This window comes from Pygoscelis adeliae, unplaced genomic scaffold, assembly GCF_000699105.1.
Source record: "Pygoscelis adeliae isolate BGI_AS28 unplaced genomic scaffold, ASM69910v1 Scaffold286, whole genome shotgun sequence".
Taxonomy (NCBI): domain Eukaryota; kingdom Metazoa; phylum Chordata; class Aves; order Sphenisciformes; family Spheniscidae; genus Pygoscelis; species Pygoscelis adeliae.
In genome coordinates this window covers 3906142-3921090 of record NW_008825076.1, presented here as the reverse complement: position 1 = coordinate 3921090, position 14949 = coordinate 3906142, and the positions used below count along the sequence as shown (strand labels likewise).

The 14949-nt window shown below is 40.1% G+C and overlaps 1 protein-coding gene across 1 annotated transcript in view; it reads left to right on the top strand.

The window, feature by feature from the left end:
- BCAS1 (breast carcinoma amplified sequence 1) overlaps positions 1 to 14516 on the top strand; it is a 50154-nt gene extending 35638 nt beyond the window's left edge. Inside the window, exons 10-12 of the mRNA XM_009326758.1 lie at positions 4868 to 4933; positions 8727 to 8993; positions 14442 to 14516. Of these exons, the coding sequence (XP_009325033.1) occupies positions 4868 to 4933; positions 8727 to 8993; positions 14442 to 14516 (408 nt within the window). The remainder of the gene's footprint in view (positions 1 to 4867; positions 4934 to 8726; positions 8994 to 14441) is intronic.
- Positions 14517 to 14949: the final 433 nt, after the last annotated feature.

The following is a 14949-nucleotide window of genomic DNA, read 5'->3' as shown; positions in this document are numbered from 1 at the left end:
TGGCCCGCCCAGGAACAGCCCTGGGGCTGCCCCAGCTCCTCGCCCTCCCGGCTCCGGGCGCTCCGCCTCGGCCCTTCTTCCCCCGCCGAGCTGGCACGGGGCAGTTCAAGGGGCGTGATCCAGCGTCCGCGGTTGCCACCGAGGAAGCCTTCAGCTTCACAAACCGCTTCCAATGGGTGATGTGGGACCTGGGCAGATGCTCCTAGAGGAAGCCATCTCCTATTAGCCGCGGCAGTATCAAACGTCCCCGCGCTGCACCATTGTGAAGTCCTGTGCTTGCTTCAGGGAGTCATATTTTTAGTAATGAAACTTTTTTTGGCAGCTCATGTAGGTTAGCTAAACTGGCACGTAAAAGGATACAATTGCTCCTTCAAAGATGTTGTGCGTTAGATGGAAAAAAGAAAGGCACAAAGTAGAATCTAATCCTCCTTCCTGGAAGAAGACTGGAGGGAAGAAGGAAACCACTGAGGTGGTGATGTGGCTGGCGTCATCTTGTGGTTATAGGTATGAAGAGCTGTCCTGATGGATTTGTGTACAAACAACAGCCGGACAGTATTCCTCAAAAGAGTCTAGAAAAGTGGCCAGGAAAATAATCCAAGTCTAGAACTAACACTTCTCTGACTAGAATTGTAGCGGGCCTTGAGGATTTGTATAGTAATTGATCTATTTTGGCAAGGTTTGCAAATCTGTATGAAAGACTTCTATTTTTTAATCAGTGCTGGTTTATTTTCAGGTAGCTACATGGTGTGGGTGTCTTATACATTAAAATGCAATGAACGTAGTTTCTTGTAACACAATGTAATAAATAGCCCAGGTTGTCCGAACTGTCTGCTCTCAGGTACATGCTGGTGCATACAGCTGTGAACAGTCACATTGTCAACGGTTAAAATTCATGAGTCAGAGCCTAAAAGGTACAAGCGATACCCCAAATCCTGATTTATTTTTGTATTTCCAAAAAATTACAGTGTTTCTTTTATTTTCAGTTGTTTATTAGCCTCAGCCCAAACCATGATGGGTGCATTTACTTTTTCTTCTTCAGAGTTACTTTACTACATAGCTACTCTGGTGTATTTGAAGATCTAAGCTAAAATTCTTGATATCAGCCAAGAATTGTGCACCTGACGTGCCTTTAATTCCAAATAACACTTTACCAAATTAGTCAGTTTGGAAAAATCTCAACCTTATTCCTAAACCCAAGGGGACTTGTGGTCATCCTGCGTAGAGGCTCGTCACCATGGCACATGCTAGGCATGCAGAAGGTGACTCAGGAGCAATGCATATCAAACACTGATCTCTGTGGCAACCATGACTTCAAATCATGTTGCCCTACCCAAAAAAATAGTACTAATTAAAAAATAAAGTTGTTCCATCTTAGTCACCATGGATGAAAACAGAGCTGTGTTAAAAGCGGTAGATGTAACGCTGCTCTAATCAGGGCAGGGGTTTAATCCAGATTTTGGCCTAGAAGGACAGAACTAGTACATAGGCAAACATCTTACCCACATGGGAAACAGAACTGTATTAACCGTGTAACTGGTTTTGCAGCTCTTTGAAACCTTTAGTATTCATCTGCTCTACTTCTGGCTATCAATTTCCAAACAGATCGTGGATTATTTTAAAATATTTATTGTCCTTGAAGCATGTCCCAGGCTGTTTCCTCTGAATAGCTTTTGGACTACTGGATCACTGCCACGCTGTTGTACGCAATCGGAGCTATGTAGCTGCCCTACAGCTTCGTGCCGACTGGTCAATCGGTATTTCTGATTCCTAAGGCAGACAGAAGGATTTTAAGCCACTGCTAAACAACTAGCTTCTGTAAACCTTTTGAACTAGTGGTGAGTCCTGGAAATGCTTGAAATGTTTAAGACTCCAACACAGGCTTGATTTTCTCACAAGTGGGGGAAGCTCCAGTGCTGTGGGGCTGAGAGCTCAGTACTGTAGAGGTGTCTAATAGGGCCTTTTTGCTCAGAATAGCTATACTGGCAGGCTGTGTACTGGAAGGTATAATTTCCACTCGGAAAAGGTCCGTTTCCATTGTAGTTTTCTCTTGAGGTCTGGCTAGCCTACAGTAACAGCCGCAGAAAGTGCAGGAATTCCCAAGCCAGCTTTGCAATAGCTAGCTCACGTCCTGGTAGAGGCCTAATTCTGGCACCGCGGAGCTCAGAGCAGACTAATTTCCACGTTTTGGGGGGCTGCCATTTGCAGCCTCCCCAGTCCTCATGCTAACGTCATTACTCTGCTGTTCATACTAATGCTAGTTAATTTAAAACTAACTCAGACATACAAGAGTTTACACTGCAGCTCTGGCCACAGCATGAACGTACATTTGAGGAGCACAGCAAAGGGCCTGACATGAGACCATCCTCTTGTGCTTTCTACCTGTGTGAGGAACTCAATCCTTAGCACCTCTTACCTGAAGTACTGGGGATAAAAATGTCGTCTTCGTGTGGTTGCATCTGTTCAACCTCTTTCACTTGCAAATCTGGACAAACCTCAGCCAATGCCTAAACGTACCTTATGGTGTTCCACCTCCCACAGGTGACACTGGGGCAGGAGGCTCCTGGAGGTGTGGGAAATGCCTTGAAGCGGCATCAGAGCCTGTACAAAATGTGCCATCCGTGTGATGCAGGTCACTGACTCATCCAGCAGGTCCTCTTGGAGCACTCCTCCTGCCTTGCTGCAGATGGAGCGAGCTGTGAATTCTCATAAGATAGGATCTTAACAAGCACAGGTACTTATGGTCTCTGAAACGAACCGTGCTTGTCAGTGGGAAGCAATGTGGCAGGACTTCCTCGATAAAACCCAGTATGGTCTCTGCAAATAAAATGTCCTACTTGTGGATTAATGAAGATGCTCCCAAGGAGAATATATCTTTCTGGAATAACAAAAAAGATTATTTCCAAATTGTCTGCAGTGTCTGTGCTGGCCTACTTCCTCACGTAAATAAACTTTTACATAATAAATAGCATTTAGAACCAAGAATAACTATTTTATGTTGTCCCATCTTAATTTTCCCTTGTTGTTCATGAAAATGTAGCAAGTCTATTGCCTGTCCCCACCCTCCTCCATTTAAAGATATGCTGATCCACCCTTATTGCCACAGAAAGCAGAAAACCCTTTCAGGAAGCTTTCAGCAACAGCAGTCCTAAATGATCAAAGGCAAGGATAAGAGGTCAGCAGTGCTCTAGAGAGAAGCCCTTGTGATCATTACGTATATGTTTCACTGAAGGCAAGAGGGAACTTTGTCTAGGCAAAGACCTCAAGGTCTTTACTCTGTTATTTATGTTCTGGTTAAAAAAAAAAAAAAAGAGAGATGGATTACGAAAGGTTGGCTAAACCAGGGTTTTTTCTTGTTTTTCTGTTTTGTTGGGTTTTTGGTTTGGTTTTTTTTTGGGGGGGAGGTAACAAAGTGGTTGCTGTATAGCACAAGCTTCTTTTTTTTTTTCTGAAGGCATTTAAAGACGTACTGAAATAGAAATGCAAACTAGATCTTATCACAATACATCTTCATACGCTCTGGACTGAGTTTCTATCCTGTAATGTTAAGACAGACCACACTGTGCTTCCTCTCCTCCGTTTCTGCAACCTCTTACACAGATAAAGAGTCACGAGCATAAACATGCAAGAGATTGAGCAGCGGCATGTTCCAGAAAGAGAATTTTTTCCACAATTTGTGACAAGTAATGAATTGTCTTGGAGTCGTTTAGTTTTCTATCATGCTGCTACTACATATTGATTTTCTGTGGATTTATAGGAAAATCAGAGACTGAAATAGGTCCTTGCAATAACACCACGCGTAGGATCAAGCTGATACTGTTGTGCTTCAAGTAACAAATCTACAAGCTGCAGAAAACCACAAATCCGCCTGATCTATCTTTAGAACAAAAGTCACATCCTTTCATTGTTTTCATTGAACCTGTGCAATGAAAAATGACATTTAAATTTGAGCACTTTGAAATTCTGGAGTTTATTTTATGCTTTACTGCTAAGCTCTGTGGCTTATATGGTACTCAAGAGAATACTATGTTGAACTCTCTAATACGCTTTTTATTTAAACTTGTACATACCCTTCCTTTTGTTTCTTTTCTATTACTAATTGTAACTAAACCTTAATCTAATTGTCCCAAATCTTGTAATATTTACTCATTGAGCTAGTTTTGTCAAACTGGTTTTTCTCGTTTTTAAATCTAGATAGAAACAGGAAAATGTATTTCAGAGTCAAGGTTTGCTCTGAATGACCTGCCTGTGCTTACAGCCTCAGGGCCTGCTCTGATTGCCCTGGCTGGGAAGAGTGGGCACCAAGAAGGGCCATTACTTAGATGTATATAGAGAGAAGGCATAAACTGGAAAGCAAAAATGGTGAAAAATGGATGCTGATGATAAAATATAAAAATATATCTATAAAGCTGAGTGGTTTTTAATTATTCATGGGATATGTACTTAGTACGATCGTTAAATAGAAAGGAAGTCCCACTAGATCTTATAAGACAGATTTGTCTCTGAAAAGCAAGCAAAAGCTCTTTCCTAGAAAACAACAGCGGCAGGGCTGATAGCACTGTCTTGTTTACTGGCTGATACGATCTGTGGTCCACTGCGACCTCATTCATATTTCTCAGGCCTTATTGGGGCAACTGACTTGCAAGAGACAATCCCTTCACACAGAAAAGAACTAGCAAAAATCTGCCTTGGAGATGTGGGTATTTAAAAAACGTTGGTAGAGTTTCTGAAATGTCTGGGTTTGTTTTGGAGTTGTAAAGAGTATCCTTAAATCAAACATTGCCTTTTTTGATTCGCGTGTGTTTTCATATTGAATTAATGCCTCAAACAGGAACCCAGTTAGAAGTCCTATAATCCTTTGTTATTTTAGTCAGGGAAGGGTGATGGAGGGACAACCAGTTCAGAAGAGGTAAATGGCCCAAGCCCCAGTCACCAAGTAAGTGCCTGGATTTTTTCATCTTTTGGTGATGGGTTGTTGTCACCTACTTCCATACAACTCTAGCTTTCGAAATGTAAAAATTGCTGAAAGAAAAGTGCTACGTGCTCACTGAGCTTCATATTTTTACGTATTTCTTTCCTTATCTATTTATTTTAACTATTCATACTATTAAACAAGATTTGAAAAGGTCACTATCAGATTTTAAAAAATGCTTTTTTCCCAGGTGTGTTCTTTGTCTTAAAATAACTAGTGTTTTTATGTTCAATTTTATTCCTATCTCTCTTGCTATTATTTTACTTTCTGCATGTACCTTGGCTTAGGCACTGAAACTAAATAAACACAGCTAGAATAAATTTTACTTTGTTGATTTACTTGTCTGCTGAGGAAAGGATCATTTAGGTGGAAACTCTCTAGAAGAGAAATTAAAGTGAGAATGAAAACCATTCACTGCAATTTATCAAAAGCCGTGAAAATATTTTTTCTTATTCTGTTTTTATTTCTTTCATTCTGTGTTCATAAAAGCTAAATCAAAACTTTGGATGTGACCTTTACATTATACTCTTTATGGCTTTAAAAATGCTTCAGAAAAATCACATTTTCATTAGAAATACAAATACTGTTACCTTTTCTGAGAGTCAAACCTTCATCTGTTGCAAGTCAAGATATCCAGAATAATTACATTCAGTAATGAGAGATAAAACACAGGTTCTGTGTGTAGACACAGGGTTTCCTTTAACCTGAGAGCAAAACTGAAGTTGCATTGAAAACTGACCTTTCAGAATTTCCTTTTTTATTTCCTTTTTTAATTAATAGTAAAATTATTTTATCACTCTTCCTATTTTCATGATGCCCTATCATACTAAGGTTATTCTTTATGAATTATTTCTCTAAAAGCATCCCAAATATAGAAGGTCTTGTCTTGTGACATTTATTCCTTATTTCATATGGCAGCTTTGTGAAATCATCTGGGTAAGTGAGTTAAAAGTTACAGTCTAGGAACTACTTTTTTTATTTTAATTAGTAGCTAGTTTCCTTCCATTTTTTTAAATCAACTTATTAGTCTTCCTTCTCCTCTCACTTGCACTGGTCTAAATTAGCACAGTTTTATTACACAGAAGAGCTCAAGGAAGACTGTATCTGCTGTTGACTTTTTCCTTTTTTAGAATTTCTGTGAAATGATCTCCTTAAATTACGCTATCGCATCTCTGGAATGCTGTGATTCTTCTTCGCTTTTCGTCACTGCCATTCTGTATGCTACAGAAATGCATTGCAACACTGATCCAAAATCTGCAGAAATTGAGGGGTCTGCCTTTTGCACTTAAAAAGCAGCCTTGGATTAAGGTCTTCTGTAACGTGATGGGGAAAAATACTAACCTGTTAATCTTTTTTTTTTTTTTTTCCAGTGGCACTGTTAACTTTGAGAGAGTAAAAAGCAATCTGTCAGGTGCAGATCACCCTTTAGAATAAGAAACGTTAACATGTTTCATTATTCATAGGCTTCACTTTGTATTTCCTGAGCTGCTCCCATCAGTATAAAATATGCCAATTTCCTGCCTTTCAAGGTTAATATGAAACACCTCAAAGAGATTATCTGATTGGAATTTTTTTTCTTATTTTGCCTGGAAAATGTATTATGAATATTTTTTTAAAGTGTTTTGTTTGACTAACATCAAAGGCCCACACGTGCTCACAGAAATAGTCCTGTTGCATCCAGTTTGGATTGGGCTGCAATACTGTAACCATGAGGCACCTACACAATCAAACACGTGTGGTGAGAAAGATTCGACTCTAATTTTACACCCGCAGAATAAACCCACAGATTTCACACAGTGTTAATAAAGGTTAGAAGTTGTTCTGGTACCTTTGAACTCAGATGTATCCAGTCTCATAGCTGTATTTTGGGTGCTGTGGTTATTTTTGAATTGAGTGTGAACATTTGCAACTGTACCAAAGAGAAACATTTCAAAAGTGAGCTACGGCAAACAAGAGTAAGAAGGATCTTGTCAAACTAACTGATGGGTTCAGCAACTGAGAGCTTCCCGTCTGGTAGTTAAAATGAGTCAGAAAGAAAGAGACAGAATTAAATTTGGGTTTATGAAATTCTGTTCATCCTTGTGCTGGGGGAGCTCCTGCATCATTTGGGCACTCAGAAGCGCACCCAAGCAGGTCTCTCTCCGCAAGCAAGGTGAACAAGATGCAGGTAGTGTGTGGTGTCTGTGCAGCCCCAGACGACAGTTCTCCTGTACTCTGAGGTTATTGAATCTGCTTTAATAAAATATTGATACTCAGATAGTGCCTGCCTGTGGTGTATGGGGCTACTGATCACCTGCATCTCCAGATTTCATGTGCTGTCTTCACATATCTCCTGCAGAACTAGAGCAAAGACTAGCTTCATGACTGTATTTTTTAAGTCTAAAAGCAGTCAAATCCAGATGTAAGCAAATATATACACATGTATGCCTGTCCTTTGGAAAAGGAAATAGTTAAATACAAGCACATATTTTGTTGAGGGCTTAAGCTAACTGGTCAAGACTGAATGTATTAAACAGTTGCAAGTTCTATAATTTAAATGTGGGGTTTTTTTTAAGATTAGGTGGGGAAGAAAGGTGAATCAAGTGAAAAAGGCCAGTGGTAGTATTGCTACCCCCTCTCATTCTTGTTTCCCCAAAATTAGAGTGGCTTGAGGTTTTTTTTTTAATGTAGATATGAGACGTGTATTTGCATTCTGTTTCTCTGGAGTTTCTGCTTTCAGGTTTTTCTCTGAAATCGTGTCTAAAAATGTGTTTGTTTTTAATGAAAGCTAAGCTTGTCATGTAAGTGTATAACCCTAAGCCCTTAGAAGAATACCAAATATTTCAAGATTAATGGTAAAATCCCCAAAGTTGGAAAAATTACACAGCATTAAGCTCTAGGCTGTGCCCTGAGGGCAGATGTAAGATTTCCAGCTTTTCAACATGGCAAACTTGTGTGCTGTTATGTTAACAAATAAGGCAATATGATTTTTTGCATAAGAAAAAAGAAAATCCTATTTGTAAAAAGATCTCCTAGCAAAAACACATCTACTCATTTGCTACTCTGCAAACAGTGACAGCTTCATTGTCTTATCCTTTATTTGCCAGATCTGATTTTTCTCCTGTGAACTTCAAACATATCCCGTACTTCTCTGAGTTTCAGAATCTTTTCCTTTACTATAAATAGGTGGTCTGTCATTGTGTTTCTCTTTGGAATACTTGCTATCTCTTCTTTTGCACTTGTACGTGAAATTTTCTATGATGCTGTGGCCTTCCATAGCCAAACCCTACGTTGTTAACTTTTTGGTGGAGTGTTGCAGTTTTATAGCGGAGTTGGTTTTGCCCTTTGCTTTATGGTGTCTTTTACTTTTCTCTCCCAAATCTTTCCCTTGCACTTTTTGGGTGCTTTCACAGCCTGGGATGCAAAAGCTGGGGGAGTCTCAGTTGGCAGTGCATGCTTGTGACTCTGCATCTTTCCATGCGTGTTCTCTGCCTCCTAAAACAGCTTCAGCATAGACATATACGTAAATAAAGCAAGTCTATGCAGGGATGGTTTGATCTTGCAGTCTTTGCTCATGTAAGTAGTTCTAAGAGCTCCCTGGGAGTCCTTCCCTAAGTCAAGGCTGCAGGAGTTCATCCCAAACTCTGTAAATGAAAACCTGTTGGACAGCAGGATTCTCCCTGCCAGGTGGCCTTTCATTTTTTAATATATTTATGGATCACCTTCCAAAATGTTTACATTTCACACTAAAAATAACCATTGTTTGAAACTGCTTTAGACATTAAACTCCACAGAGAGGCCAGTTGTCCCAGCTGAAAGTGAACCTGTGGGCCAAAAGAGCAAAGAGAGTTCAAAAGACAAGAAGTCTACAGTGGAGCTGAGCAAGCAGAAAGGCAGCAAACAGGAAACCAGGGAGCAGCCAGACTCCAGGGAGCAGCAAGCAGCCGAGACCGCCTCCATCCAGAACGGAGGAGATGCTTCAAAGGAACCCTCCTTCAAGAAGACGGAGAAGAGGCAGTCACTTGGAGGGTTTTTTAAGGGCCTTGTACGTTAACTTGATCTTCTCTTTTCAGTCATTTTTCAGCTGATTTAAGCACCCAGCCTGCAAGCTGCTAACCATGGGAGATTTGTGCTCGGATGGAGTGCAACTTCACAAGCAGCTTGCAGGACTAAGGCCAAACAACAGCAAGTTTTTGGGCAAAGGCGAGAAAACTTGGGCCTCAGGGTACTGATTCACTGGCAGGTACGGTTTACTATGGGAGAGCTATAATTGTTCCCACATCCCTGTTTTTAGAGGTTCATGCCTTGGCTACAGGGATGACTCAACTGTTCCTGTAGCAGGTACTGAACCACTTACAAATTACGGTGTGTTTATTAAGGAAAAGTGGAGGTGCTGCCAGTTTACCAGAGCAACCTGCCTGCCATGATAGTGGTTCAGCTGCTGCTTCAGAGCAGCTGGGACAATCCTGCAAGGCGGGAAATCCCTGCAAGGAAAAAAATCAAGGTAGATCACTGGGGGGTGGGAACCAGCATAGTGGTCACAAGATGAGCGCCTCGTGTTAACAGTCAGTTATAGACTAGTTAAAGTGCACAAAAAAATACACATAGTATTTTTTCTTCCTGCTGTTTTTGTTAAATCTTACCCTAAATTTGCTATGCCCCCTTCATTGACATCTGAAATGTAGAAATGAAAGAATTCAGCATACTAAAAATCTGAGTTTCTATAAGGCTTGGTGTTACTGATGCAATTATTGGTTCCTCAGAGCATTAAATAGATGGAAACTTTTTTTCCCCCTTGCCCATATTCAGGGGCCAATGTAGAAACAAAAGCACAGGTTAGACCTGGGGCCGCCTCTCAAGCCTCGGCAAGAGGGCAGATTTCCATTGCTTTTTATAAATAAATTGGAAGGATGCAGTTTGCTCCTCTTTCCTCTCATTGCCACAACAGCAATGAATCCACAGAGCTGTGGGGTCATTGTTAGCATCTTCTGGAAACCTGGTGTGTAAACTGAGCTTCATCACAAATTTCAAGTGATGCAAAGAACCTAAACAGATTTGACTGCTACCTGCAATGATTGCTAGTGAATCTGGCTCCCCTGAGAGACATACAGCTTTTTTTCCTTCCTCTCTACCTTAGTTCTAAGGCTGTCAGGAAAGAAAAAGAGCTAGGCAATCTCCAGGTCTGAAATAAGAAAAGTCAAGCAATATAGGTTGAAATGGTAATGCAGAATTGAAAATTAGCCCTGTTAGGACACTGGGTTATAAAGTTAGGCCGCCATGCAGACCAGTATGACTCATTCAGAGGCAGATGTTTTTCCACATCATAAGAAGTGTTTAATTTGCACACATTTCACAGAATTACTATGTATCCTACAGAGGGCGATTTGCATTACCAAAATAATTACATATTAGAAGGGGAATTAAGAACAAAAGAAAAATAACTTTCTGTAATATTGATTAGCAACAGTTCAGCCACTTCTGCTTTCTGTTTCACCCCATTGTTCTGGAGTAAAATCCTGGTTCGCTGTGAGTCAGTGGGATTTTCCTGTAGTTTCAACGGAGCAAGGAAGTCCTGGAGCTCACCCGGAGTAACTACCAACTTGCATTGGCTTCCACTCATCTTGGCTCCCAGTGAAGTCAAGAGGAGAAATCTTTTTGCCTAGCACAATGTGAAAAAGCCAGGGTATTGTTTTATATGTATCTGTGAATTATACTAGCTGATTGAAGTTATCAAACACATGCATGCTCACATGCACTTTTCTTTCCTCCCTCACCCCCTTTGCCTCCAAATTCTGTATGCGATTTCCATTGTGCACAACGTCGGTGCATGTGTGTAACGTCTGATCCACGCTCACAAGCATGGTGTGTAGGTGTCGTATCCTGCTCTGGGTATTGGCAACCTCCCCCCAGCAGTGAAATCAGGAGTTCTGTTACTTAAACCACTTAGATGGTGGTAACAGATCTCTTGCATCAACTGAAGGGGAGGAAGACAGCCACATTTTTCTGGCATAGGTTATCTAGAAATGGGGCAAATGTTAACTACCTCTATTATTTCTGGAGATAATTGAGATTTATTTTTCTGGTCTGGAGATTTGTTGAAATTAGGCACTAACAGCCCTCCTTTGTCAAAATTCTCACTGTAGCCACTGTGTGAGAAAGGGTTTGTCTGTTGACAATTGCACTCTATTTTGTATGGTGTCATTCATCCAAGCTGTATCCAAAAATCTTTCACAGATTTTAACAATAGATACAAATTTAGAATTATTCCAGAAAGGGAGATATGAGGAAGTGCAAGCTAGCAAGGAAACATGCTTTCAAGTGCAAGATCATGAAAGACACAGAGAGAGGCAGGAAAGGTGTCTCTCATTCAAAGGGCAAGAAAAAGCTTTTTGATCAGGAGAGGAGATTGTGAAGAGGTAAAAAGACCATTTGGGGAAAAAAATGCAGAATAAAGGTAGAGGAAGTAGAGACGTTCTGCGAGATATTTTTGCTTGCTCAAGTAGTATGCCAGACAGTTTGGCTGTGTAGTCCCTTATCTTCTATTGCAATTATAGAGGCCAATAGTATTCCTATAGCTTCCCTCTCCCACTAACAAAAGATGGCACCTTTAAAAAAAAAAAGTTTTGTTTTTGATAACAGTATAGCTGATTTGGTCAGTTTATTGTGCTTTTGAACTGGGGGGGGGGGGGGGGGAACAAACCCACAACAATGAGGTCTGTGTATGGAAAATATCTCACAGAAAATGACTACCTCTTTTTTAATATCCCCAAGAAGATTACCCACACCTAAGAAACTTAATTCTGTAATGCTTCTAAAAAATAATCTACACATCTCCTAGACGTGCTCAGAGTCCCAGGAAGGTGTAATCATTAATCTAAAAGTATTAGATCACACACAAACCAATGCCAGAATTTCCCTTTCAAGATACCAGCTCAAATATCTGGTAATAACTCAGCAGAAGTATTAAGCTTTATGCTGATAAAATGGAAACAGGAGATATTTAAGAGGGGATCCACCAGGTCTTACTTGCTCATGTAATCTGTGCCCACCAAGCTCCTCCTAAATTCTGGTGAGCTATTTCAATAGCAGCTATTTTAACACCACTCTCTCCTGAATCCATCGATTCCTCTGGGAAAGGGCACAGAGTTAGAGGATGTCATAGTGTAGGAATGCAGCTGATGAGAACAACTCAGTTCAAGCATCTGCTCCCAGTTGGGCTAACAAATACTGAAACTTTTGATAGAAATGGAGCCACTTATGCAAGCAAACAGTGTTATGGCCCAGCTGCCTGGTTTTAGCACAGACGATAAGGTCCAGTAGCTGTTCCTATGGTAAAAGAGATTAATTTATAAGCTATATAAAATGCAAAGGTATTCAGTGAGTCTTAGAAAGATTAGATTACAAAGAAAAAAAAAGCCCAGAAGATTAATGACATTGTTTTCTGAGCTGGAATAACTCATACTGAAGTTGTCAGAAGCTGGGAGTGCTTAGCATGTGGAAACTATTCTGACCTATTCTGATCAGAGTATCTGGTATACTGACACAAACTTCTCCTGAGCACAAGCTGGAAAAAAATATACTCCAATACCATGACATTCCTGTGTGTGCACTTTAAAGTGCTCTGCCCAAAATAATATGTTCCAGCTTAGCTGTCACAAATGCAGGCAACTTCCACGGCACTGAAAGGGATTATGCAAAGTAACTGAGAGCAAGACCTGAGCCGGTGGTACCTGTGCTTCTGAATCTGAGGGCAGAGCTGGAATTTGTCCGTTAAAAGGGCAGGAACAAAGTTCTTTATTTCAGACTGGGCTTGGAAATTCCAGTTTAACAAGAATCATCAGCCAGTCTCCCTCAAAGCTTCCTGCTTTAATCAGCAACCACCTTGAAAATGGGTGCAGCAGGGAGACTGTAGTGTAAGAAAATAACATGATACTTCTGCAAATCTGCTAAATGAGTCAAAATTGGGATTACCTCAAACAAGCTCCCCCTCCTCTACTCCTCCCTCCACCCATTTATAGGAAGAACAGCAAATTAGTATCATCTTGTTTCCTAGATCATGGCTTAATATCTTCATGCATTAGACAGGAACAGCTACAGTTGACAGACTTCATTACTCTTGTAACGTGGAAAAACTTTTAGCTGATGTGTAGGTTTTTAGGGTTGCTGGACAAATTTGGAATGACTAGCTCATTTGCTATTGTTCAATGGATATTGGAACGTAGCACATTTTTTTATGTGTCTTCCATTTGCTGCTACATATAAGTGGCAAAAAAAATTTATTCTGTTCTAGAGCACCTTCCAAACTCAACATTGTGTAAGCAAGCACCCATTGCAGCCAGTTGAGCTGCACAAGATTACAGTTAGTTTAAGACAGGGAATTCTTTTAGTCCATTGTGATTTTTGGCTGCTGTTTTTTATACTTAGGTTTTCAAAGGTGAAAAGTTAAAAGAGTATCAGTGAGATGGAGTCTAATCAGTATAAAAGGCCCACTGTTTTTACTTCCCTGAAAGGGATGAGGAAGTTGAGATCTTTCACTCTCCCGGTCTGACAGAATAGTCCTATGGTCACCTGAAGTGATGAGTCAGGTTTCCAGTGTGAAACTACTGTGTGAAAGGAAAATTTGCATGTGATTTTGCACAGTTCCTATTGTAAGGAAAGCACAAAGCAGTCACCTTTAGCTTTGTCATGCTGTTTTTCTGTTTAGCATGTAATGGTTTAGGCATCTGGCTACAAACAGGATTGGCATCCTACACAATGTAAACAGTGACCTCTGAAACAGTGTTTGTGGATCCATTTTGCTGTCATGTTCTGAAGTTTCGATGGCTTCAAGGCCAGTAAAATTAGGGCAAGGCATCTTAAACTAAGGCCAAGTTTTTATCAATTACTGGTCAAAAATTTAGTCGGTATAGCTAGATCTATACATTTCCTTCATCTAAGCCAGATTAGTGTCTTGAACTGGTTCCAAAACCAGAATTATATCTGTAGTGTAAAAAAGCTTTATCACTCTAACATTGTAAAATACCTGTCATGCATGAAAGTATTTAATGTTCCTTTAACTTAGGGCAGACCAAGGATGGCTATAATACACTATTAATCATGCTTGAAGGACTCTTAGCATGGTTTCAGTGAACCATTTAGGCCAGGGAAATTTTAGAGAAAGTTATGCCAAAACTACAATACTACAAGTACACAGCAACATGTCTCTGGTACGTTAGTCCAGTTTCTAAAGACAATTGCTTTCTACACTGACTGGGAAAGTTATATTAAAATAGCCAACACGTTTAGGCAAAGTCGCAGGCAGCAGCTTTCTGGGGTTGTCATGATGCAGATGGTGCTCATATACTTATGCATATTAAATAAAAGGCAAATTAAGAAAAGCAGAGAGGTGAAATGAGTGGAAAATATCTGCTAGCAAGCTCTAACACATAATCCAAACCTTAACTGTTCTGAAATATTTGAAAATTTTTATAAATTTCTCTATCTTATTCCACAGGGCTCCAAAAGGATGTCTGATGCAGAAGTGCAAACAGATCCAGTGTCTATCCTACCTGCTGGGAAATCCAAGTAATGAATACACGTGGCTGCTGAAGGATCAGCAGCTCTCTGTAAGCTCCCTTGCAGTAGAGATGACTCATTATTTTCCTTTACATGGCTCTCATCAAATGCCTGAGGCTAAAGCAAACATTGGTGTATCATTTAAGGTATATCATTTACAGGGTTTGTTCATTAGATGTTAGAAAGCAACTCTAAAGATCATCAAGCAATGTGTAGTATATTTAAAGAAAGGTCATGTGGATGATTTTAAGTCTATAGAGGGTAGAGCATGTAAGGTAAGAAAGTGGCAGTGAATTAAATAAATGGCAGAAAAAAATGCACGTGACAAAGGAATGCAGTTTGTGCAGCAAGGCATGAGCAACAAATCCTCAGCTTCAGAGAGCTTTAAAGCAGCCAGGAAAAAAAAAATCTCGTTTGATAAATGTTATACTTAAATGTAAAAACAA